At 42.8% G+C, this 24,968-nt stretch overlaps 2 protein-coding genes across 8 annotated transcripts in view; both read right to left on the reverse strand.

Annotated features, from left to right (window-relative positions):
• Positions 1-346: 346 nt before the first annotated feature.
• Positions 347-2,993, reverse strand: LOC308393842 (uncharacterized protein). Its single transcript, XM_080877863.1, has 4 exons — positions 2,859-2,993; positions 1,741-1,889; positions 867-1,031; positions 347-789 (listed from the first exon to the last, which is right to left on the reverse strand). Exons 2-4 carry the CDS (start codon positions 1,795-1,797, stop codon positions 622-624), a joined length of 390 nt encoding a protein of 129 aa, XP_080733989.1. The 5' UTR covers positions 1,798-1,889; positions 2,859-2,993; the 3' UTR covers positions 347-621.
• A 9,200-nt stretch (positions 2,994-12,193) lies between these two features.
• frem1b (Fras1 related extracellular matrix 1b) overlaps positions 12,194-24,968 on the reverse strand; it is a 41,034-nt gene continuing 28,259 nt past the window's right edge. For all 7 annotated transcript variants that reach the window (XM_080877395.1, XM_080877394.1, XM_080877397.1 and 4 more), the window contains 15 exons: positions 24,556-24,697; positions 23,843-24,047; positions 23,127-23,391; positions 19,618-20,038; positions 17,586-17,787; positions 17,332-17,476; positions 15,788-15,917; positions 15,443-15,515; positions 15,196-15,345; positions 14,635-14,963; positions 14,353-14,406; positions 14,109-14,258; positions 13,858-13,976; positions 13,314-13,399; positions 12,194-12,505 (listed from right to left, as the gene is read on the reverse strand). In XM_080877395.1, the coding sequence (XP_080733521.1) occupies positions 12,297-12,505; positions 13,314-13,399; positions 13,858-13,976; positions 14,109-14,258; positions 14,353-14,406; positions 14,635-14,963; positions 15,196-15,345; positions 15,443-15,515; positions 15,788-15,917; positions 17,332-17,476; positions 17,586-17,787; positions 19,618-20,038; positions 23,127-23,391; positions 23,843-24,047; positions 24,556-24,697 (2,680 nt within the window). In that variant the 3' untranslated portion in view covers positions 12,194-12,296. The remainder of the gene's footprint in view (positions 12,506-13,313; positions 13,400-13,857; positions 13,977-14,108; positions 14,259-14,352; positions 14,407-14,634; positions 14,964-15,195; positions 15,346-15,442; positions 15,516-15,787; positions 15,918-17,331; positions 17,477-17,585; positions 17,788-19,617; positions 20,039-23,126; positions 23,392-23,842; positions 24,048-24,555; positions 24,698-24,968) is intronic.

A 24,968-nucleotide genomic window follows, 5' to 3' on the forward strand; every position in this document is an offset into this window, starting at 1 on the left:
GGTTCTTTAAAGAACCATTTTTAAAAAGGTCCTTCAAATGGTTCTTTAAAAGAACCATTTTAAAGAACCTTTTTTGAGTGGTTCTTTAAAAAAACCATTTTAAATCTTTCAAAATAAAATGCATCATAAATTGAATTTGAGTAGGGTAAAATAAATACGAGCACAGCATAGACATATATTAATGGTTTATTGTCATTTTGTAGTTACCAAAAGACAAAAAGGCATTTTAACCCTCAGCACAACATCACTACTAATACATGTCACATATTAGTGTTTTAAAAAGTAATAATTAAATATATTGGCTATACTATAAATAAATATATATATATAAATACTATATCTACAGATAACACAACAAATAATACATGTATTGTTTAATTAATAAAACATCAGAAAGTGATAAAACACATTAGAAATAGCAATAGCTTCATAACAGACCAATAAATCAACACATTTTCATCAGCAGATATTTGCATGTTCAGTAAAAACATTTCAACAACAAGTTTATGATTAAAATGATCAATGAACTTCAGCCTTACGCTATGTAATGTACGTTTCATGTTGTACTCATGGTCCTTTGTTAGTCCAGTTTAGGACAATGTCTCTGACGTATGTTTCATATCAAATATATGTCATATCAAAACAAGCCCACACCTGCAGTTGTTTCAGTTTTTCACTGGTGTTTCCTGTCAGCTGGTCAACCTCACTCAGGCGGACATCCATATCAGCCAACCAAATGACAAGTTCCTCCCTTTGTGCTTCAAATCCCTCCCACTCTGAGACAAGGAGCTGAAAGAGAGAGAAAAGAGTCAATTATAAAGAAGAGAGAAAAGTGAAACCCTCCTCAGAAGGTCTGACTCGCATACCTGCAGTTGACCTGTGATGGACTCCAGTTTGGCGTTCACGTCATCCCTCGTCGATGCCAACAGCCGAGTCTGCAGGGTGCCCTGGAAGAGCTGAGTTAATGTTCGACTCCTCCTGGTCAGGCTCTCCAGCTGGATGACCCGAGGTCTCCCCTCTCGCCGCTGCCTCTGAACGCACAAACACAAATTGCATCTGAAGCAGGAGGTGCAGATTTTTTTTGCTATTCTTTTCTAAATCCAGGCTTGATCACGTGGAGGTATTTGGAAAATTGTTTTGGCCAGTGGACGACTGTTGTCTTGCAGAAAGTCAAACCAAACATATGCGATACACAATCAATTCACAAGAACACATTGTAAAAAATAAGTCCAGTTCTTGCCTGATTTCAAGTGAAAGCTGCATCAAAACAGGGTAAAATGAGTGTTTGCAGCAAATGTGAGCACAAAGCCTCACTTTGTACAAGCCTGCTATTACAGTTCTCCTCTATGCAGACGACTTTCCTGTTTTCAAGGCACAACTTGGATCTGCTGTACGAATCTTATGGATACACACTAAATGAAATAATAGTGTGCATGACTCCAGATTCTGATCCCTCATCCTAATATGGTCCCAACATAGCAACAGCAATAATGCAAATGTTGAGGCTTCAAAATACAAAGTCCATAAACCAATGGCTGACATGGGTTTTATCATAAGGGTGATAAATATACAGATTTCAGTCTGTCTTAGAGATTTGATGTTCATTTACCTGCAGATGCACTATACGTACCTGCTCCATGGTTTTTCACAACATTTTGCATATCACTATTTAATACAGGAAGTACGTGAACTAAAACATGTCATCGTTCTTTGTGAGAGGACCATATTAATGAAACAAACCTCAATGACATCATAGGGATCCCTAAAGATGCTCCTGCTGCTTCTCTTCCTCCTCATCCAAAGCTTCCTTCTCCTTGTCCTCAACTTCCATCCAATTGTAATTCAATCTAATTGTGTTTCTGCCCCTCCTCTTCCTCATTTTGTTGGAGCTGTGAACACAGTTAATGTGAATCTGGATTAATTTGTGCAAACAAGAAAAATCTACAGCTTTTTGGTCAGAGGTGCTCTTGTGATTTAAGCCGGGTAGAGTAGATTTATGTGTTGATGCTACCTGCTTCAGCTCTGGCTGGATTACAAACTTTAACCATGTGCTGAACTTTGGCCCAGCGTTGATACCTCTTGTTAGTATAACGACCTCTTCTTAGCTTGTATGTATGATGTATGATGGTGGATAAATTAAATATACAAAAAAATTTAACTATATTACAAAAGAACATCTATCTTGGAAACATCAAATGACCGGAGCATAACTTGTCAACTAGTCCGAAACTAAGTTATGCAGGAACAGTCAAAGACACACCTTCTCATGTTTGAAACCATTGTTTGAAAGGTTCTTTGTGGCACCAAAACAGGTTCTTCTATGGCATCAGTCTAAAGAACCACTTTCTATTCATTTCTATATAATTCGATTAGACAATGAAGAGTTATCTAATCTAATTATTCATTCAAAACTCTTATGCATAGCTGTATTTTATACAGCTCATACAGAATTCAAAGTACAGGTTCATGTGAGTATTTAATGTACGGCTCAGATCTACAGAATTTCAGTTTCTAGAGCAGACACAGAGCTCACAACAGGCTTCAGGCGCCATTTTAGTGACTTTAACAATATATTAAATTTTAATTTCGGTCTAGCTGACATTAGGTTATGTACGCAGCACGCAATTGAACCACATATTTTAGAAGCCAAAGGTTCAAATTAGCTGGGAGCACCTTCACGTAATTATAACAGTGGTTTTGTTAGGAAAACAGTTTCTGTATACCGGATACTAAATTGCGCTGACCTCAACGGCTAACGTATCTAGCTAATCGCTACTGTTAGCACAACATTAACAGCAAGCTACAATGACGAGTAACAAAAACAAAACAGTAATAAGGTTTTAATGGAAATGTTTTACCTTTTCTAACAGTCCCAGAATCCACAGCTTCAAAGTCCAGCAGGTACTGAAGACTGTTATCCGTTTCGCTGTCACCGTCCGTGAGTTTTTTTTCCCCGAAAGGTCAAGGCCCGCCGCTCGCACACTCTGTCTGCGCATGCGCATCCCAACGACTGACCCCCTCCGTTCGCTCCCGGGAGGTTATAGTATGACGTGTTCTGACGTCACTCTCTCTCTGTCATTTATTTGGCTCGAAACACATATTAACAAATTGCTCAGTGATGAACAACTACTCAGATCATTTACCTAAGCTGTGCTTTGTCAAAACGAAGTGTGTGTTCATTACACTGACATTCTGTTCTGCAATTGTTATTTACTTGTATCTTATAATTTGACTTTACATACTGCTGGGTGGTTTGTAAAGTTTACAATAACTAGTATTATCATTATGCTGTATTTTCAAAAATATATAATAATCTCAAAAGTAATGCCTTGGAGTAGAAAATAGTAATGCTTTATTAAAATTTAAAACTAAAGTACAGTACTTGAATGTGTGTATTGTGTCTACTGTTTGTTAACTCACCATATTCATAATGTGTTTGTGGGGTTAGGGGTGTGTGTGGGGGGGGGGGGGGGGTTAGGGTCTTTAGGCTTTGGCCCCCACCCCTGCCACCAGTATATTTTTAAGCAAATATTTCTAACTTTTATTTGAATATTCAGTTTCCTACCATCTTCTCTTAAAGGGTAATTGCCAGGTAACCCGCCCTCTCCCTTCGCACACACATGCACACAAAGAAAACACACAGTATAATTCACAGCCTCATTATAGTGAATAAATATTTATGCCATTTACACCATCAAACTTAGATTGCTAAGGATGAAGAACCTTTTGTTCTTTAAAGAACCATTTGTAATAGCTGAAGGACCATCCACAAAATAAAAAGGTTCTTTGACGTATGATGGTTCTTTAATAAAGAACCATGAAGCCATCTGAAGAACCATTTAAGAACCATAATTTTTCTGAGTGTGTACCTGGAGTTGAGTGTTTTAACCGATGCATGAAACGATACATAAGTTGTAACGGCCGCCGTTTTCTTCGTGAGTATTTATTCAACGGCGTGCTGCGGGGAAAGGCCTGTTCTAACGTTTGAGTCTAAGGTTTATTTTTAGCACCTGCCGGCTCTTTTTTGCTTCTCATCTATGGGCTCAAATTGTGGTCATAAATATTTTGTTAATTATTTGTGGGGCAGTCGTGGTTCAAGAGTTGGGAGTTCGCCTTGTAATCGGAAGGTTGCCGCTTCGAGTTTCACATGTACTTTTTTGGCTAAGTCCACACACAAATCTTTTTTACAAGTACGACATATTTATGACCACAATTTGAGCCCATACTCATCCGTAAACACTCTTTCACGTCATTCAGTTTATTTTGAAAAGTCTCAACAGGATCTTGAGCTTTATTGTGAAAGGGAAATAAACAAGCGTACACGATGGTTTTACCGTCCTTGTTGCTAACGACAACACATAAAAACAGTCGCTACACCCTGCTGTGACATCACACTCCAGAGCTGACGTCGGTGTCACGTGATACATTTTCAGCTTTGATCTGGTCCTACCAGCTCATAAATAGGGGCGGAGGCAAGGCAAGTTTATTTGTATCGCACAATTCGACACCGATGGTTTGCTTTGCAGAGACATTAGAAACAAAAGTTATTACAGACACTAGCAACGGGATCAGAGAACAGCACAGAAAAAAACTCAAATGGATTCCTTTAAAGGAGACAGTCCACAGGAAACCAGGCCCATAGAAATATCTGAAGAGGAGATGCAGACACTTCTCTTCAAATCCGTCTTTATGACCCGTACACAGGCAGAGAGACGAGAAATGGATGAAAAAAACTTTATCGTTCAGTTTGTTGTAAAGCTTTCAAACACCATTACAACAAAAACTAAATTAGTCATAAAACCCATCGACATGTTTTCACTCATCAAAACAGTCACAGAAAAAACTGCAGGAAAATTACCTGCAGAACTGCCAACATCTATAAACAGGGTGGTTAAGTCTGTTTTCCGTGGACTGCACAAGATGTACAACTCCAAGGACTTGCTACAATTTTTCATTGTATTTCGTCAGTCAACATTTGAAGAAAATGTCTCAAGAATTTTAATATCAGAGATCAATAAGGTAAAGGAGAAAAGGATAAAGGGTTCTGTTGTTTGGGAAAATCAGACCAGTCCTGCTGAAACGTCTGAAGAACAGATCCCCAGTCCAGGGCAAAGGACACAAGAAACTAAAGAAAGAAACTTTATAATTCAGTTTCTTGTTAGGCTGAACAACATGGTCGCCTTAAAGACAGGCACAGCAACAAAGCAGGTCAACATTTTTGCCATTTTAGAAAACCTCATTGAAATGGCTGTGGGTAAACTACCCACACAACTTCCAAAATCTTTAGACAAACTTGTTAGAGCCGTTTATAAGAGTCTAAAGAAGACATATAAGTCTAAACTGATGGTACAGACTGCCATGGAATTCAAGCAGTTAAACTTTGAAGATAATGTAGCAAGAATGTTGATATCTGAAGTGAACAGGATGAAGGAGAAGAGGATTAAGGTTTTTGTTGTTAAGGAGAATAATAACAACAATTCATCTGAACAATCCTCTTCAAAGACCACTAGGAACTGTTGTTGTTTTGGGAAATTTTTGAAAACATTGTTTCCCTACAAAATCATAGTCGAAATCAGGCTATGATTTCAACTATGATATTTACAATTCACAAGATTTCAACAATTTTAAAATCCTACAGTGTTGGTTCTGTCTCGCATCAGCCCCATCCAAACAGGTCGCGGCAGATGGCTGACCCTCTCTGAGCCTGGTTCTGCTGGAGGTTTCTTCCTGTTGAAAGGGAGTTTTTCCTCCCCACTGTTGCCAAGTGCTTGCTCGTGGGGGATTGTTTGGGTTGGAGCTTTAATTTTGTAAGGTTTTTACCTTACAATTTAAAACACCTCGATTCAGAACCTCTCACTGTTGTTGAAATTGTTTGGCCCTTTCTGTGAGGGCACTGCATGTTCTCAATCTCATTGGGAAATGCTACATTTTGCACATGAATGCAGATTTATTCTAAACTGCAAAATGCATTTGCTAAAAATAAACAAACTAAACTAATGCATGGCTATGGTGTATTTTTATGAATCTCGTACTCAGGTAATAAATACTTTTGTCTTATTACTGAGCAATAATAAAGTTAAAAAAAAAACCCTCATGTCTTTTAATGAACCGCTTGTGTTTTAGTTTAGTTATAGTTATAGGTAGTGGCCGAAAGAGTTTTGGTCCCTCTTACTCCAATGTAAGCTTGTGGAAAAAGCCCAAGAAGTGTGTTCAAGCCTGTCTATTGAGCAGAGTTTAGATTATGAAACTCTTAAGAAAACTGTGCTGCAGGCGTATGAACTTGTCCCTGAAGCATATCGGCAGAAATTTAGGAATCTTAATAAAACTGCTAACCAGACTTTTGTTGAGTTTGCGCGAGAAAAGAATGTGTTGTTTGAGAAATGGTGTTGTTCATGTAAAGTTAAAACCGTGGAAGAGTTAAACCCTTATTTTGCTGGAGGAGTTTAAAAAGTGTTTGCCGGAACGCATCGTGACTTATTTAAACGAACAAAAGGTGTCGTCTCTCACTAACGCGGCACTCCTGGCTGACGAGTTTGTTTTAACGCACAAAAGTGTGTTCTGTGCACAGAATTCGTTTCAGGAAAATTTCTCTGAACGAAAAAAGTCACCACGAGCAGTGCGTAAAAATGTATCAGCGTTCATTGCTAGATCAAACGGTCGAGAATGTTTTTATTGTCACGACTCAGGACATTTGATTGCTGCGTGTCCAGTATTAAAAAGAAAAGAAGCGAGGGGCACTAAATTCCCCGCAGGCGTGGGTTTGATTAAAACCGCTTGCTTGCCAAAGGTGCACGCGGAGGCTGAACAAAACCCGAAAACTGACATTGATCCGCAGTTGTGTCATGCGAATATGACCAGAGAAATGTTGATCAAAGCACAGCAGGGTGATCCTTCACTGGTGCCTTGTTTTTCCTCTGTTGTGGACAGAGAGGGATCTAAAGCTCCAGTGAAATATTTCATTTGTTCTAATTTGCTATGACCTCAGAGTAGGGCTGTGCGATGTGACCAAAATCACATATCCCAATATAAGCATCTATAGCCCCGATAACGATAGAAATCACAAAAATGTAACATTTTCTGTAAATTCTGTGAATCTCGGGCAGCTCGACTCAGCTGGGCATCGTGTACCTGGAGTTGAGTGTTTTAACCGATGCATGAAACGATACATAAGTTGTAACGGCCGCCGTTTTCTTCGTGAGTATTTATTCAACGGCGTGCTGCGGGGAAAGGCCTGTTCTAACGTTTGAGTCTAAGGTTTATTTTTAGCACCTGGCGGCTCTTTTTTGCTTCTCATCTATGGGCTCAAATTGTGGTCATAAATATTTTGTTAATTATTTGTGGGGCGGTCGTGGTTCAAGAGTTGGGAGTTTGCCTTGTAATCAGAAGGTTGCCGCTTCGAGTTTCACATGTACTTTTTGGCTAAGTCCACACACAAATCTTTTTTACACATACAAATCTTTTTTACAAGTACGACATATTTATGACCACAATTTGAGCCCATACTCATCCGTAAACACTCTTTCACGTCATTCAGTTTATTTTGAAAAGTCTCAACAGGATCTTGAGCTTTATTGTGAAAGGGAAATAAACAAGCGTACACGATGGTTTTACCGTCCTTGTTGCTAACGACAACACATAAAAACAGTCGCTACACCCTGCTGTGACATCACACTCCAGAGCTGACGTCGGTGTCACGTGATACATTTTCAGCTTTGATCTGGTCCTACCAGCTCATAAATAGGGGCGGAGGCAAGGCAAGTTTATTTGTATCGCACAATTCGACACCGATGGTTTGCTTTGCAGAGACATTAGAAACAAAAGTTATTACAGACACTAGCAACGGGATCAGAGAACAGCACAGAAAAAAACTCAAATGGATTCCTTTAAAGGAGACAGTCCACAGGAAACCAGGCCCATAGAAATATCTGAAGAGGAGATGCAGACACTTCTCTTCAAATCCGTCTTTATGACCCGTACACGGGCAGAGAGACGAGAAATGGATGAAAAAAACTTTATCGTTCAGTTTGTTGTAAAGCTTTCAAACACCATTACAACAAAAACTAAATTAGTCATAAAACCCATCGACATGTTTTCACTCATCAAAACAGTCACAGAAAAAACTGCAGGAAAATTACCTGCAGAACTGCCAACATCTATAAACAGGGTGGTTAAGTCTGTTTTCCGTGGACTGCACAAGATGTACGACTCCAAGGACTTGCTACGATTTTTCATTGTATTTCGTCAGTCAACATTTGAAGAAAATGTCTCAAGAATTTTAATATCAGAGATCAATAAGGTAAAGGAGAAAAGGATAAAGGGTTCTGTTGTTTGGGAAAATCAGACCAGTCCTGCTGAAACGTCTGAAGAACAGATCCCCAGTCCAGGGCAAAGGACACAAGAAACTAAAGAAAGAAACTTTATAATTCAGTTTCTTGTTAGGCTGAACAACATGGTCGCCTTAAAGACAGGCACAGCAACAAAGCAGGTCAACATTTTTGCCATTTTAGAAAACGTCATTGAAATGGCTGTGGGTAAACTACCCGCACAACTTCCAAAATCTTTAGACAAACTTGTTAGAGCCGTTTATAAGAGTCTAAAGAAGACATATAAGTCTAAACTGATGGTACAGACTGCCATGGAATTCAGGCAGTTAAACTTTGAAGATAATGTAGCAAGAACGTTGATATCTGAAGTGAACAGGATGAAGGAGAAGAGGATTAAGGTTTTTGTTGTTAAGGAGAATAATAACAACAATTCATCTGAACAATCCTCTTCAAAGACCACTAGGAACTGTTGTTGTTTTGGGAAATTTTTGAAAACATTGTTTCCCTACAAAATCATAGTCGAAATCAGGCTATGATTTCGACTATGATATATACAATTCACAAGATTTCAACAATTTTAAAATCCTACAGTGTTGGTTCTGTCTCGCATCAGCCCCATCCAAACAGGTCGCGGCAGATGGCTGACCCTCTCTGAGCCTGGTTCTGCTGGAGGTTTCTTCCTGTTGAAAGGGAGTTTTTCCTCCCCACTGTTGCCAAGTGCTTGCTCGTGGGGGATTGTTTGGGTTGGAGCTTTAATTTTGTAAGGTTTTTACCTTACAATTTAAAACACCTCGATTCAGAACCTCTCACTGTTGTTGAAATTATTTGGCCCTTTCTGTGAGGGCACTGCATGTTCTCAATCTCATTGGGAAATGCTACATTTTGCACATGAATGCAGATTTATTCTAAAATTGCAAAATGCATTTGCTAAAAATAAACAAACTAAACTAATGCATGGCTATGGTGTATTTTTTATGAATCTCGTACTCAGGTAATAAATACTTTTGTCTTATTACTGAGCAATAATAAAGTTTAAACAAAAACCTCATGTCTTTTAATGAACCGCTTGTGTTTTAGTTTAGTTATACTTAGCTACATTAACTAACTATAGTTAATGTAGCTACCCTAACCCTTTAGTTGTAGTTCGTTAATGTAGCTTGAACTGAAACCTCCATGCTTCATAAGTCTGGTTAAAATAAACTAGTGCTTGATGATGTCACTGTTTGCTTCATGATGGATTGCAGCTCTGTTTTGATTTCAAAAACGTATTTTATTAAATGCAGGGGGGGGGGACTGCTGCAACTATACTAAATAAGGTTATATTAAATACACTTTAAATAGGGATGTTGGTGGCACTGAAGTATAAATAGGAATACGGTTTGTAAATAAGGTGTAATGTCCATGAGTGCTGGCAGTGCAGTTATCCTCCAATCAGGGTGGAGCACAGCAAGAATTTGCTGAAATTATTTTCTCAGCAAGTAATTTTTGTAACTTTCTATGTTAATATTAGTAAATATGGTAAAAATCAAGAGTAACATGTGGAAATCACAAATATCAAAACTAATTTTGTTCAGAGAGGAACTGTAATACTGCACGAGTGCGTCCGTACACCACCAACCCGTTGATGTGTCTAATCATTCCTCCCCACTCTGTGACACGACCGCCGGGGATCAAACTGCAATTTTGTTCTGGGATATGTGAAGCTAGAGACACCATCAACCAGGGACGAGAGCAGGAGACACTGAGGCAGGCACGGAGGACGGTACGAAACGTGAACCCAAGCGCAGAGACAGACACGGAGAGCAGCACTCAAGGTTAACAAGTCTTTATTCCCACGTACCGGAAGAATCTCTGGATGGAAATCTGAGCAGGACTGAGATCTAAATTAATAATAAGTCAAAGTAGCAACATACAACCTTCAGAAATTTTCACTGCTCTAAATTTAACTGCCATCAAGTATCTGTTATTTCTGTGATTTGATTGACAAGGCCGCATGTTAGAATATAGAATACACACTGAAAAACCACCAGTTTGCCGAGACGATTCAGAATTCTGACCGCTTTACTTTTAATTAGTATTTAAATTCCTTAAGTTATCATGTTTTTAGTCTGCACTAAAAGAAATTCAGAGTGAAAATTTGTTTTGAGAGTTTCTTGAATTTTGTAAAAATGATTAAAAATCCAAAACTGAAATATTTCTTTTTTAAAACTATTCAAGTAACCATTGAAGGTTTATTAGAATGTGTGCTTTAAGGAAGGGTGTAGAATGTCCTCAGTCCGATTGGTCCTCATTCCCAATACAAATTCCAGCAACTATATCCTGAAATTGTGTTTGTACACCTTGTCAGAGAGCTGGTCAATATTTAGCCGTGTCTTGATAACAATTTCTGTGGAAACGTGGGTTTATTATCTAAAGGTGAGGTAAAACATTATTCCAGTGCAAGGTATTTGTATCAGTGCGGATTAAATGTGATTTCAAATTCAGAAATTAATTTCCAAAAACATTAAATATGGTGTAACAGAAAAGTGTAATTTGTGCAGAGAACAGAAAAGCTAACGTAAAACCGAATCTCTCCAAGCACCTGCAAAGAAGGTGCTCAGGATCTCTTGTTCCAATAAACAAGTGAAGCAGAGCAAGCTCAAACATGCACGAGGAAGGCAATGATTGCTCTTTAGAATATAACCATATCGTGGTGATAAATGTATGGATGCCGAAAACAAGGTGCGGAAAGCTGCATCTGGTCAGATGGAAAAACACAAATGTGGAAGAGTTGGACGGATTTGTACAAAATCAAATGGCTGCTAATCAACGGATGCAAGGTTATCGATGGTTACACCTTCATGCAGTAAAGAAGATGCTTGTTGTTTCACATATAAGAGCTGATCACTTTGTTTCAACTACTTATCTAAACAAGACATTTTGTAGACAGTACAGCAAATGTGGCAGTCTGTCTTGAAACAACAACGGTAATATCCACAATTCAACTTTGATCTCAATTTTTTTTTCTTAATGTGGCTCTAATACGTCATCATGATACTCAGAAAGTGATTTAAATACTGGCCTCCCTTATTACCACCATTATTCACTTTTCCCTCAGCGCTGGAGTTGTTACTTCATTATTGAAAACTGCATCCATTATTCCAATTCTTAATAATTTCCCATAATTTCAATAACTTTCTACAGATATCTAACCTCCCTTTAATTTCTAAAATTATTGAGAATGTTGTCGCCTCTTAGCTTCACACACGTCAATAACAATAATCTCTATGAACAATTCTAGTCTGGTTTTCGCCCACTTCACAGCACAGAAAATATTAAAAACGACCAATCACCTCCTGATGGCAGGTGACTCCAGTGTCCTCATCATCCTCACCCTTCTCTGATTGCAGCCTTTGATTTACCACACTATCCTTCTGAAAAGACTTTGGCATTAGTCATATCCTCCTAGCCTGGTTCACCTCATATCTCTCAGATTGCACTCATTTCATTCAACTTAAATTTCACTTTTTAGGTTCATTTTCTGTTTCTGCTGGTGTGCCACAGGGTTCAGTATTAGGGCCTTTTCTATTAATTTTTTACATGCTTCCACTTGGTTACATACTCAGAAATTTAATATTAAGTTTCACTGTCATGCTGATGACACTCAGCTGTATATTTCTTCCTTCTAGCCGCTCTGCACCGCGGCACTGGAATTCCCTTCCTCCTGATATCAGGAAAACTGGCTCTCTCTTCTCATTCAAGTCAAAACTCATCTGTTCAAACTGGCTAACTCTCTTTAAACATTGATTCCAATCAATGACACCGTTTATACTGTAATACAAACCTATCTGAAAATGTGAGGAAAGAAGTCACCAAACTGCTGACTCATATTTGTGTTTGTGCAGCAGCTTTATTAAGACAAAGTATGAAACTAATGTACAGAGCAGCATCACCTCATCACGTTAAATATGAAGGCCACTGGCTATGAATGTCTCAGTGAGTTTGAGCTGGCGATGAACAGATGAATGAGTGCTGAGTTTCTGCAGAGCAGCTCGTGGAGATCCAGCTTCTCGGGTTTTGAACCAGCACGCAGTTGGAGTCGTTCTCGGGCTCACCGGGGCTCACTGGCGCCCCCCTCAGTCTGGAGGAAGACAGCGAGCGACTGTCAGCCCACGATGAGCGTCCTGGACCTCCAGACAGACCTGAGGAGCAGACAGAGGAGCCGTCAGTCTGGAAGCAAAGCCTGACACGCACCAGGCCTCAGGATACAACATTTCATCCACTGGAGCTCCAAATCAGAGTCACTGAAACAAAAACCTTTCATCGTCATCAGAATCAGCCCGAAAACTCATGAATAAAGAAAATCTGCTCAGGTTTGCCAGCTTAAAAGTTTCCAAAGAGTTCAAAGCATCAAAAGATGGCAGATTCAAGAGTGATCCAGAGGGCCACACCGACACCACAAAGCTTCCTTTGTGTTCAGGTGTGTGAGAACAAACTCGGCACCTGTGTGAAAATGATCCTGCAGTTTGCCTGCAGCACAGCCTCCTGCCAGGTAACAATGACAGCTTGATCGCTCTGAGAACAGAGTTTAAAAAAAGACAATGGCTTTGCTTTCTTTGCCACATATTCAAAGTGATGCCCCAAACTCTAAATTTCTGAAAACAGAACTTTGCTCGTTTATTCCTCCTACGTCAGCATCACCTTTGATTCTCTCTGAACCTGCAGGTCCAGCGAGGTGTTACTAAGAGCCCAAAGTGAAAATCTGTGAGGGACCAGATTCAGCCTGCATACAGTTTCACATATCTGTGCTACATCCTAAAAACACAGTGAAATAAAATCTGTTTCCCAGTCAAACTGCAGAGGCCTGCTGGGGTTTGTTCAGACTTTCAGTTCTTTAAATGTGGATAAAAGTCAACATGACCCAAAAGCCAAGAAACATCAGGAAACAGCTAAATTAACTATTAATTAACTTGATTAATTACTGGTTATCATTATTGAGGAAACACCCACCGATCCAAAATGGCTTCTTCCCTGCAAACCTCCACAGCCAGCTCACATCTCTCCTGGAGTGCACGTCGGTCAGGCTGCTGTTAAACCTGCCAGAGGAGAGGAGAGCAAAGGTCAAAGGTCACATCAGAGAGCAGGTTCTTCACTGATTAATATTTCCGTCCTGCTCATACGTGCAGCACAGAGGTGCATGACCTCAGGCTGGCTCAGCATCGTTGCCTTAATTAAATGAAGCACAGTTTTCAAATGCTCATGAAGTTAAAATAAAAATCAAACAGTCACTGCGATGGTTCAAAATCTTTTTCTTGCTTTGCAGCTGCAGGCTGTTCGCCACGCACAGCTGGAAGAAACTCTGTGAGGACCTCCTTTAAACCGTCAGATGTGTTACAGCGAGACTCATGGTCATGTTTTAAACATGTCAAGGATATCAGTGATGATTCTGACTTGTGTCACATCTCAGCTGAGTGACCAAATCTGAAACCAAAGATCAATCAGCAAACCGGAAACAGAACGGAAACAGAGTCAGAGGAGAAAGCGGCTTCTTTACAGCAGCGAGCAGGTTCTGTCGGCGCTGGCCCAGCTCGCCACGGACGGGCTGAGGATGTAACATCGTCTCCTGTGGTGCGTCCAGCCATCAGGACATGAGCTGCTCACAGACTTCCCCACCTGAACACACACAGATAGCCAGAGGTCAAAGGTTACTCCGGTGTGTGTGTGTGTGTGTGTGTGTGTGTGTGTGTGTGTGTGTGTGTGTGTGTGTGTGTGTGTGTGTGTGTGTGTGCAGGTGTGTGTGTGTGCCTTGTGCTGTTGGTGTTTCTGAGCTTGATGAGCCATCTGAGGAGAATCTCCAACTTGGAGTTCCTGCAGGGGACGACCGTGAGCTGACCAGCTCCACTCGACATCGCCCGGTTGCAGCTCCTCCAGCCGGAGAGGAGTCAGACTGTGGAACTGGAGGAAGAAGGAGGGGAGGAGGGGGAGGAGGAAGAGACATTAACACAGTGAGCTTCAGTCGGTCATTGGATAAACTGGCTGAGTGTCTTACCGTCCAAACCTTCTCCTGCTCGTCCTCAGGCCTCCTCTGTGCAGACAGACGGACCTGAACAACAACACAAAGTTCAGAATTTACAGAAAGACACACTCACACAAACACACACAGACGAGAAAATGGATCACAAATCTGTGAACAGATATTGTTTGAGAGCGCAGGCGGTGCCCATCTGAGCCCAACTTCCTGTTCGCTGATTTGTTACGATCGTGTGACAATTGTTCACTCTGACTGTTTAAAGTTTAAAGAACTCAGAATCATGTTCTGTCTGTGTCTCACCGTGCTCCCAGTGTTCCCAGTACTGCTTCCAGTGTGCTGCTGAATGTTTAGGTGGCTGCTGTGGGGGGTGTAGCCATTGCTGTGGGGCTCTGGGTCTCGTGGCTCCACCTCTTTGTAGTCCAGGTGATGTCGATTCGGGACGTCTCCTCGGGGCGGGTGAGGCTGGTTCTCCCACAGCAGCTCCGCCTCTATATTGATGACCGGAACCTCCTCTTCCTCCTCTTGCTGCAGAGGATCAGGGAGCTGAGGAGGGAGAGGGGGAGGAGTAGGAGGAGGAGGAAGGGGGCGCTGATCATCTTCTACCCACAGGTCGTCTGGGTCACAGCTTCCTGAGACACAGAAGCAATCCTTTAACGTTCAGTCGAATCTAAGACTGACCAGCGGCTTAAAGTCCTAACTGTGATGGTGTGAGGATGGTTTGATGGAGCAGCAGTTTTCATTTTAAATCGACTGGAATCATTTTTAAATCCCACTCACAGACAATTTATTGTATTTATTTCTCAGTTTGTAGAGTTAAACTCATTCATTCATTGGACTCATTGATCAGATCGATCATGTCACCTCGGTGGGGGTCGATGATCTCCACGGTGGCCGAGCTCCTTGGTCCCAGGACGGCGTTCTGGGGGTTTCTCAGCGTGACCGTGAAGCTCTCGTGGTTTTCTTCCAGGCCGTCGTCAATCAGGTAAATGTTCCAGGTTTTCACCTTCACACCTGAAGCACAACAAAAAACAGCTGTTAGACAGGGACTGCACGCTGCGCCACAACAGGTCACATGATGAGGCGGTGAAAGTCCAAGCGGCGGTCAGACCTGGATCGAACTGGATGAGACTCGCAGTGCTGTGAGTGAAATCTCTGCCAGCTTTGGCTGATCCTTCGTCCACCTGAAGAAGAAGACGTCAGGATTTTAGTCCAAAACAAACCGAGCTACAGCTTCCTGCTCGTTACACGTCGGCTGTTTTTAATCTAACTCAGAGTTTGTAAAAGCTGGAGTCTTTCGCAGGTTTACCACAGCGGCTTGAAAACTGAGAAACGCTCAGGAAGACATCTGAGAGTCTGCGATTGCACTCAGACTTAAAACAGAATCTGAGCAGACAAAGTGGTTAGGAACTTCCAGTTTTATATATTATAAACCAGGAGGTGGGTGAGGCGTGACCTGGATGGCGACGTAGGCAGGGTCAGCGCTCCTCCCGTTGCGCTGCACGCGGATCTGAAGTATCCCGGCCGTCTCACAGGTTCTGTAGCAGGTCGCCGACAGCTCCACTCGAGACCAGGACAGCTCCAGCCTGCAGGAAAAAGAAGAGGCTGTTAGAGTCAGACAGCACCCCCACCTGACCGAAGGTTTCATTTATGTTCACAGAGTAACCACGAGCAGACAGACAGGATGTGATGTAACGTACGTCTGAGGCTCTATCTGGAACTTTATCTCACATCATGTGTTCTCTAATTTAGGCGGCCTTAACTTCCTACTGCTCTGCAATTACAGTATTCCAAAAATACCACTGAAACTTTCTCACTTTCATCAACAAATTCTTTTGGCATGGGCACTGATTTACAAACACAATTTCTCTCCACAAAACTGTTTTATTTGGAATAACTGCAATATTATTTATAAAAATAAAACTCTTTTTTTTTAAATAACTGGTTTAGTAATGGAATAATCTTGGTTAGTCAGTTATTTAGAGAAGATGGACTCTTTTATAATTACTCTGAGTTCCTCAGGAGATACAATGTACCGATAACGCCTAAAGAATTCTCAATAGTGTTCGATGCCATCCCATCTGGTCTGTCCATGTTACACAGATGCTCCCACAGTGCTCCACTACAGGTCACTCCCCCGGATGTGTTACATTCTTCTCTTGGAAATGTTTGCTTTTCCTCTCATAAGTCTATAAATACCAAAATAAGATCTCTCTTTCAGGATGCAATGGTCTCTGTTCCATCAGCCATATTTTATTGGGCCAATTTTGTAACAGATATTGAATGGAAAAAAGTTTGGACTTTACCACAAAGGTTTTTCTTGACAAACAAAATTAAAGAGATTTCTTTTAAGTTGATTCATAAGTTTTACCCTACCAAACAATATTTGTCCAAATTTATGGCTGAAATAAATGTAAATTGTACTTTCTGTCAAGAGCAACCTGAAACAGTTTCTCATCTGTTTTGGTCATGTAAATTTACGTGTAAATTCTGGAAGGATTTCCACAAGTTTATTACTGACTTTGTTCTCCCTAATCTTCAACTGTACTATAAGGATGTTATCTTTGGCTATTATAATTTTAAAGACAAGGACAATGATGCTTTCTTTTTTATAAATTTGGTTTTATTTTTGGCAAAATTTCATATACACAAAATCAAAGTCCTCGGCAGAAAGCCTGAACTTCTTGTATTAAAAATGGAACTTGCACAATATATAAGGACAATCTCCTCATCAAAAAACACGAAGGCTCTCAAGACTGTTAACATCTGTAACCGATTGAAACTGCTAACTTGATTTTGGCTCTTGCAAACTTTTGTTTATTTTTGTTCCCCTTAATTTATTTTATTTTTTGTACTCACTTTTGTCTCACTGTCTTTGTCACTCTTTCTGTTCCTCATTGTACTACCACAATGTTATCTTTTATGTGATCCCTGTTTTACCTGACTGTATGTCTATAATGTGATAAATAAAGTTTAAAAAAAAAACAAAAAAAAACGTACGTCTGAGGCAACGCGCTGTTTCCTGCCGGATCTCTGAGGACAAACAGGAAGCTGTCAGACGTCACTTCCACGTCAGCGGGGAGGACGAACATCACGGCTCGCCGATCCACGTCACGCTGCGTGAAACGACCTTTGATGTACGACCCTGATGGAGCGAGAGAAGGAAGAGGAAGAGAAGGAAGGCTTTTAATCTGACTGCACGTGAGCCCTGCACAGGTGAGCCTGTGTAAGCAACCATCAGTTTCCTCGCACACCTGTGGCGGCGTTCTCCAGGTATCCTAAGAGTGGAGGTCTGCTGATGGAGAACTCGAGCTCCTCTGTGGGGCTGTCAGGGTCTGAGGCCTGCAGCTCTCTGCTGGTGATGAAGATTCCGTAACGGCCACCGCCCAGATCCACCACGGTGCTGGGACTCCCCCTGGTGGTCAGAGTGGGAGGCGTCCGGTCGACCCAATCCACCTGAACACAGCAGGAAGTTAAATCAGTAACACAGAAACAGCGAGCACTTCAGGGGGACGAAGATCAGAGGAAACTGAGCAGCAGGAATCGAAAAGAAACCAAACGAGTCAAACACACGCAAAAAACTTTTTTATTTTCTTTAGGGAAACACTTCGTTTGTGCATCCGTCATCAACTCATCATCTCACTTCAAGACCTGAATGAACAGTTTAACAAACAGTGTTTTCTGGAACGTGTCTTCAGACGAAGTTCAGAGGAGAGGATGAGGATGATTTGTCGGTCATGCAGAGATAACAGTCGGGCTTCAGTCAGGCTTACGGCTTCCCAAGAAAGCGTCGCTCTTTTAGCACTTTACAGAAACTCAAATCTGTGGAAGCGACAGATTCAAAGGTGATGGAGGAAGTGACATCAGAAACAGCAGCATGTGACATCACATGTTGGCGGAGCTTCAGGTCATCCTTTGTCATCCTGATTTAAGATCTGAGCAGAGGCGGTCGGTGGAAGGCGCTTTTACGCTGCTGTTGTCATCAAACTGAGCACAAATCATCTCCCCCTCGTTCTCTCAGTGCCTCCTTTTCCTGAAAAGGCCTGCTGCACTTCATCTCAGGATTTTTATGTTCTGGATATTTCAGAGAACTTTGTGCAGAAGCAGCAGAAACTGATCAGTGTGTGTTATTTTACCCGTCTCTCTCTCTCTGCCTGCAGTTCAGTTGCCTGACCACCAGGTGTCACCGATGTCCTATGTATGAGTCTGTTCATGGATGATTCTGCTGACACTGATGAAGCTTATGCCATCCTCTGACTTCAGCTCTTTTTTGGTGTGTGTAATTCATTTTCAGAGCAGGAACAGAACATCTGAATAAGACAAGGTCCTTTAATATCTCAGTGATCTGCAGCTTTTTCGGTTTCTAATATTTTAAAGAACAGAGGAAGGAGCCCAGTTTCATTCATCCGGGTCGTATCTGTTATGTCCAAACACAAACAGACATAAAATCTATGTCATCATCAGGTCAGAGATTTGTGCTGCAGGCATGAGCTGCTCCTCTGTGAGGGGATCCTCTGCTCTGCTGCTTTTCATGGATGCTCCCTGCTCTAATGGCTTCACACACACACACACACACACACACACACACACACACACACACACACACACACACACACACACACACACACACACATTTCACTGATATCCTTCTCACACACAAACTATTCGATGTTTGGTCCAATCACAGGTGGCCTCCAGAGTCTCAGAGGCTCGAGGCGATGGTGTTAGCCACCTGGCTGCCCGTCAGCAGGTAACCTGTGGGGAGGAATCCAACTCTGGGTCAAAATCAGGCTTTTAGTGGAAACCTGGAACTGGTTCCAGATCAGGACCAGCACCTCCTGTGTTTGGTCCATTTTCACTGCTGGAAGTTGCTGGTTTGAAGCCGTGTGCAGAGGTCCAGATCGTTGTTTTTTGGGCTCCGTCTGACCTGCTTTAGTTATTATTAAAATTTCACGTTTCTGCTGTGAGATGAATAGAGTAATTCTACCTGTGGATTGAGCCACACTGACCTCTGACCCTGCAGTCAGTGTTTGGTTCTGCTGGAGTTTTCTGCCTGATTAAATTGAGTTTTTCCTTCCCACTGTCCCCCGGTCACAGGGGTCACGTGGTTGTTGAGGTTTACTTTGTATTATTGTAGAATCTTTACCTTATCAAAAAACCGCCTTGAGGTGACTGTTGATGTGATTTTTGGTTATATAAGTAAAACTGAACTGAAATGTTCAGACTTCCTGTGTTGTGTTACTTCCTGTTACTTCCTCTGAGTTGTGTTTTGCGTTCGTGGCTCACCTGTATGTCAAACACAGCAGGCTCCTCCCTCAGCTGCCCAAACTCCAGGTAGCCCCTGTTGTGTCCGTCGCTCGGCATAAAGTAGAACCCGTCGATCTTCGCAGGGCTGCTCGGGTCGTGTTGGTAAGTCAGGTGGAGGTCGTCCACGTTCGTCTGGGAGAACCGGGGCGGCGAGGGTAGTGGCGTGCCTCTCAGCAGCAGCTTCCCGTGCTGCGGCAGCTGCGTGATGACGTATCCCAGGTTGGCGGTGGTAGTGTCGGGGTCGGTGAGCTGCAGCTGGTCCGAAGTGATGGTCACTGTGGAGCCATCCTGCAGCCGGAGGCCAACGTTGCGGCTGAGGGTGGGCGGGATGCGGTCACCATGCTCGATGGTGAAGTGGAGGGTGGAGCTGCGAGACGAGTCACCGTTTGTAACAACAAAACTGAGGAGAGAAGAGTGGAAGCAGTTAGAAACTGATCTGATATTTAGCTTCAACTCAGTTCTGCAGCGCCTCCCGATGGGAGAACATGTTATACAGGACATTGTCCTCAGGTTGAGGCAGTGTCCCCCAAACCAGTGTGTGTCTGTGTGTATGTGTGTGTGTGTTTTGTCCTCTCTGCTCTTTGCCAACACAATCTGCCTCTCAGCCCTGCAGCTGACAAACTGCCCCAGGCCTACACACACACAGTCCTGGTGTAACATCTGGCTGCAGTAGCGTCCACGTTTGCCCAGGGACGGCCGTGCTCTGGTGCCAACGTTGTTGTTATTTTTCTAATAATACACATTCATCATCTGCTGTCACCACACACACACACACACACACACACACACACACACACACACACACACACACACACACACACACACACACACACACACACACACACACACGTGTGCACCTGAGTCCTAACCCACATCATCAGTTAAAGGTAAATCCAGCCACAGCTCAAACTCAGACTCTAAAAGAGGGTGTCAAACATGTGGCCCGGGGGCCAAATCCGGCCTTCCAGAGGGTCCTAAGCAGCCAGCGTTAATGTTGAAGAATAAAAGATTTTCACATCATTACTAGTTTTTGATTGAGGTTAAATATTTGTGTTGTTCCATGACAGAGACACACGAACTAACTGAGACACGATGTTCAAACTGGTTTTTCTTCATCTTCTGACTCGTCGGGCTGTTCGTGATTTTAGCTTCGTGACCTTATTTTGATGTTTTCAGAAGTTAAAAAGGGGACATTTCCTCCTCCTTGAATATATAACTGTAGTGGTCTGAACTACATGAGACTGAGTTTGTCTGTGCCTTCTAAAGCTGACAGGCTTACGCTGATGAAAGCTGTTTCACCCCGATTCTGATTCCAGATCTGATTCCGATACTAGGAACGTGATCAGAATTAAAGGAAATCCAGTGTAGTTGAAGCCTAAACTCTAACTGTAAACCTCGCAAGATAAGAAATACTTCCTCTCAAAAGTCTGGAAATTACTGTCCCCCAGCAGCCAATCAAAAAGAAAATACACAAAATGAAAACATCAATAAATTAAAGTCATTTGTATAGCTCTAACATGAATGCAGGTGCTGAGGTGTGAGGTAGTAAAGAAAGTGTTCAATTATCAGTTATCCACATTCATGCACCACAGCTACAACCACTGGAGTCAGCTGATGGAGGAATCTAATCAGCGAAAGCAGTTATTAATTCCCGCAGCTTATCACAGGTTTTATTTCGTTCAATTGATGTTTGATGATAAATGATGACCTCACTCGCTATCGGTTCTACACAGCCACAACTTAAACAGACATAATCAGCTGGAGCTCCACAGGAAACACAGCACACTCTTTCACTATGCAGATGACACCCAACTTTCTGTGTGAAGCCAGATAACACACACCAACTACTTAAACTGCAGGGATGTCTTAAAGACAAAGACCTGGATGACCTCTAATTTTCTGCTTCTAAATTCACATAAAACCGAGGTTATTGTACTCAAACCTAAAATCTTACAAATATGGTATCTAACCAGATACTTACTCCAGTAACACCAGACCAGCATGTCATTCAGTGCACATATTAAACAAATATGTAGGACAAATGGAAGAACATTTGTGCAGGATCTCTAAAATTAGAAACACCCTGTCTCAGAGTGATGCAGAAGAACTAGTTCATGTATTTATTATTTCCAGGCTGGACTACTGTAATTCATTATAATTCAGCTGCTCTGGAAGCCGTCAGAGTGTGGCTCTCTCTCTCAGTCTTGGCTGTGATCTGATGGGTGTTCTGGAGCCAGATAGCCAGCCGGCTGGGGCAGCAGAGGTCTGGGTGACAAACCCGGGGTCTGCACACACCAGCATGCTCCCCTCCTCCTCCTCAAAACCCTAACCGCTGCCAAATTGGCTGGAAAAGCAGATAAACATACTGCAGCAGGGAAAGCCTCTCGTCTCCTGATGCTGAGCCTTTTTTCCTCTCGTCTCCGTGCCCAGTTTTCTTTTGTTGGCCAAATGTTGTGTGTGATAGTTTTGTGTGTGTGTGTTTGGGGGGGGGGGGGGGGGGGGGGGGGGGGGCAGAGAATTCCTCCTCTCACAGTGTGCAGATTTTCACAGGATCCTCAGCCTTTTATTCATCATCACAAACATCCATTTTATTCTGTCATTGTGACTTGTATCTGGACACAAAGTGATTTAAGGACTAAAATATTCTTCTTGACAATTAGATTTCTTATTTAACAACAACAAGGTTTTAAAACTTCATAAGACCTTAACCACTCTGAAAGCATCACTTTTATTTTGAAAATTCACTGTGTTTAATAGTTGCCATCTGACATATGCAGGTTGGTCAGGTTCCTGTTGGTCCTCAATATCACTCAACCTCCTCCTCATTCTGTTTTGGAAGCTTCTTCTAACCAGAACCTGCAGCAGGAGGACCGTTTGTGAGCAGAACCAGAGCTACCACCTGCAGAACTCAATTCAATTTTATTTATATAACGCCAAATCACAACAGCAGTCACCTCAAGGCACTTTATATTGTAAGGTAGACTCTACCCACCCTGCATTCAAAGACAAAAACACAACAATCATATGACCCCCTATGAGCAAGCACTTTGGCGACAGTGGGAAGGAAAAACTCCCTTTTAACAGGAAGAAACCTCCGGCAGAACCAGGCTCAGGGAAAAGCGGCCATCTCAAGTTGAGATTCAGTGTTTCGACACAGTGACGGAGTTTCAGCAAGCATCTTAAATCTTTAATGCACGGTCAGAAAAGAACCTCCAGGAAGTGTCCTTAAATCAAGGAATTGGTCCGGAGAACACTAGCAGATGACCTCGGAGGGCAGGTGGGGTAAACTTAAATATACTAAAGAACACACCGTGTGTAACACACAAACACACAGCAACGGTTTGAAAGCTGACAGATTGCACTGTAATGGTTCTTGGAAAAAGAGCAGAGAGAAAACCCGGAGTGTTTGTTTTTTTTTAAATCAGGCTCCGCCTTCACCTGCACAGCGGCTGTCATTAAAAGAAGCTGCTCTGAGCTCCAACTCTCACCTGAAGGAGTCAGCCTCGGCATCATGGCTGTTGTCGTGGGTGTAGCAGACTCGGTGCGCAGCCACGTCCAGCTGGGTGAAGCTGAGTAGCGGGACTCCAGGCCGGTGGACGGCGTGGACGAGGCCGTGACGCGGCGGGTCAGACACCGTGTAGACCAGCTCCTCGGGCCGGCCAGTCGAGTCTGATGCCAGCAGGATGTCAGTGTTCAGGACGACACGCTGCCCCTCCCTCAGGTGCACTGGCCTGCTCAGCACCACGATGTCCCCTGGAGGCAGTCAGAGGGAGCGTTCAGGTGTCAGAGGGGACTGAGCGATTGCCTACATAATACATGTGACAGTCAGGGCCCAAGTTCAACTTTTCAACTAAAAAGCACCCAGAGGAGGTGAGGCGGCGCCCTCCACAGCTGCTCCACCTCCCCGCCATTAATTATTCAGCAGCCGAGGAGGTCGGCCATTTCTCACCTCTCTGTTCCTCCAGGATCACAGGGCGCCAAGCCAGAAGGGCCGCAGACCCACGGCAGCGTGTTCATCCGACTGGTAAAACCGGCAGGAAGGGGGCGCGCTCAATAATGAATGAAACAGGGCCACACAGGGCCCTGTGTGTGTGTGTTTGAGTGAGTGTGTGTGTGAGTGCGAGAAAACATGAAATAAAATCATGACCTGGATAAAAGTGTTACTGCTGAATTCTCTGCATTGAAACTCTCTGTGACCTCTGACCTTTCTGCATCACGTGCACAGAGATGAAGAAGCTCTGAGCCGGAGACTCGTTGTCCAGGTCGCTGAGGGTGAAGCGGAAGCTGTCGTGACCTTTAAAGCCGGCTGCGTTGGTGGCGGCGGTGTGTTGGTACCACAGTCGGTTCATCTCCACGTCGCCCTGTGTGAAGTTCTGACCCGCCGTCAGCTCGTTCCACCCCGACGTCGTCTGCGGGCGAGACGCTCGGATCAGGAAGAGACGCGGCAGGAAGACGAGTCACCTTCAACGTCTCACACCAGCCTCAGGTCACAATTTAATCAGGAGGATTTAACACCTGCACAAACACACACCTGACTTCCTGTTTCTGCCACTTCCCCTCCCATCCTTCATTCCTCTCTTCCCTTTCTCTTTCCGCTCTTATTCCCTTACTTTATTCTACCATTTGTTGTCTTCATCCTCCCTTCACTCCTCCTTTCCTTCATTTTCTCCTTTTCTAATTATTTTCCTCCTCTTGATTCCATCCTTAGTCTTTCAATCCTTCCTTCCTTCCTCTACTCCTCTCATCCTCCCTTGTTCCTTTCTTTTTCCTTCCCTTTCCTCCTTTAATTCTTCCTTCTTTCCTTCCCCCCTCCTCTTTAAACTTTTAACCTGGAAACAACTCAAACTGAAATCTTTGCTTATTATAGAAGTAAAACTCAGTAAACACACACACGCATGCACAAACACACACACACACCTTCAGCTGCAGTTTTCCAAACCGCGGAGCAACATTAAGGAAGTAGTACACCTGTTCTGGGGGCGTGTCCAGGTCCTCAGCCTCCAGAACCACACTGGAGATCACCCTGAGCTCACCTGAGTCCACCTGCAGTCCAGCATTCCTGAAACACCACAGAAGAAAATTTCTCATTACGTTTGTGGTCAAGCACATTTTTCTGTTCTCAGCATGCTCATAACTTCCATCCTGCATGGAGTTCAACTCAAACATCTGTTTAACTTAAAGTTAAACAGATGTTTGAGTGCCCCCTCCTGGCAGATCTGTGTTCAGAGTGAGACAAAAGTTCACTTAAACTTGTTTCCTGTGCAACAAAACTGCAGACAGAGAGGAGGTAATGACACTGACCCTCTAAGAGCATCTGTATGTCACAACAC

Source organism: Rhamphochromis sp. 'chilingali' (assembly GCF_963969265.1).
Source record: "Rhamphochromis sp. 'chilingali' genome assembly, chromosome: 3".
NCBI classification, from domain to species: domain Eukaryota; kingdom Metazoa; phylum Chordata; class Actinopteri; order Cichliformes; family Cichlidae; genus Rhamphochromis; species Rhamphochromis sp. 'chilingali'.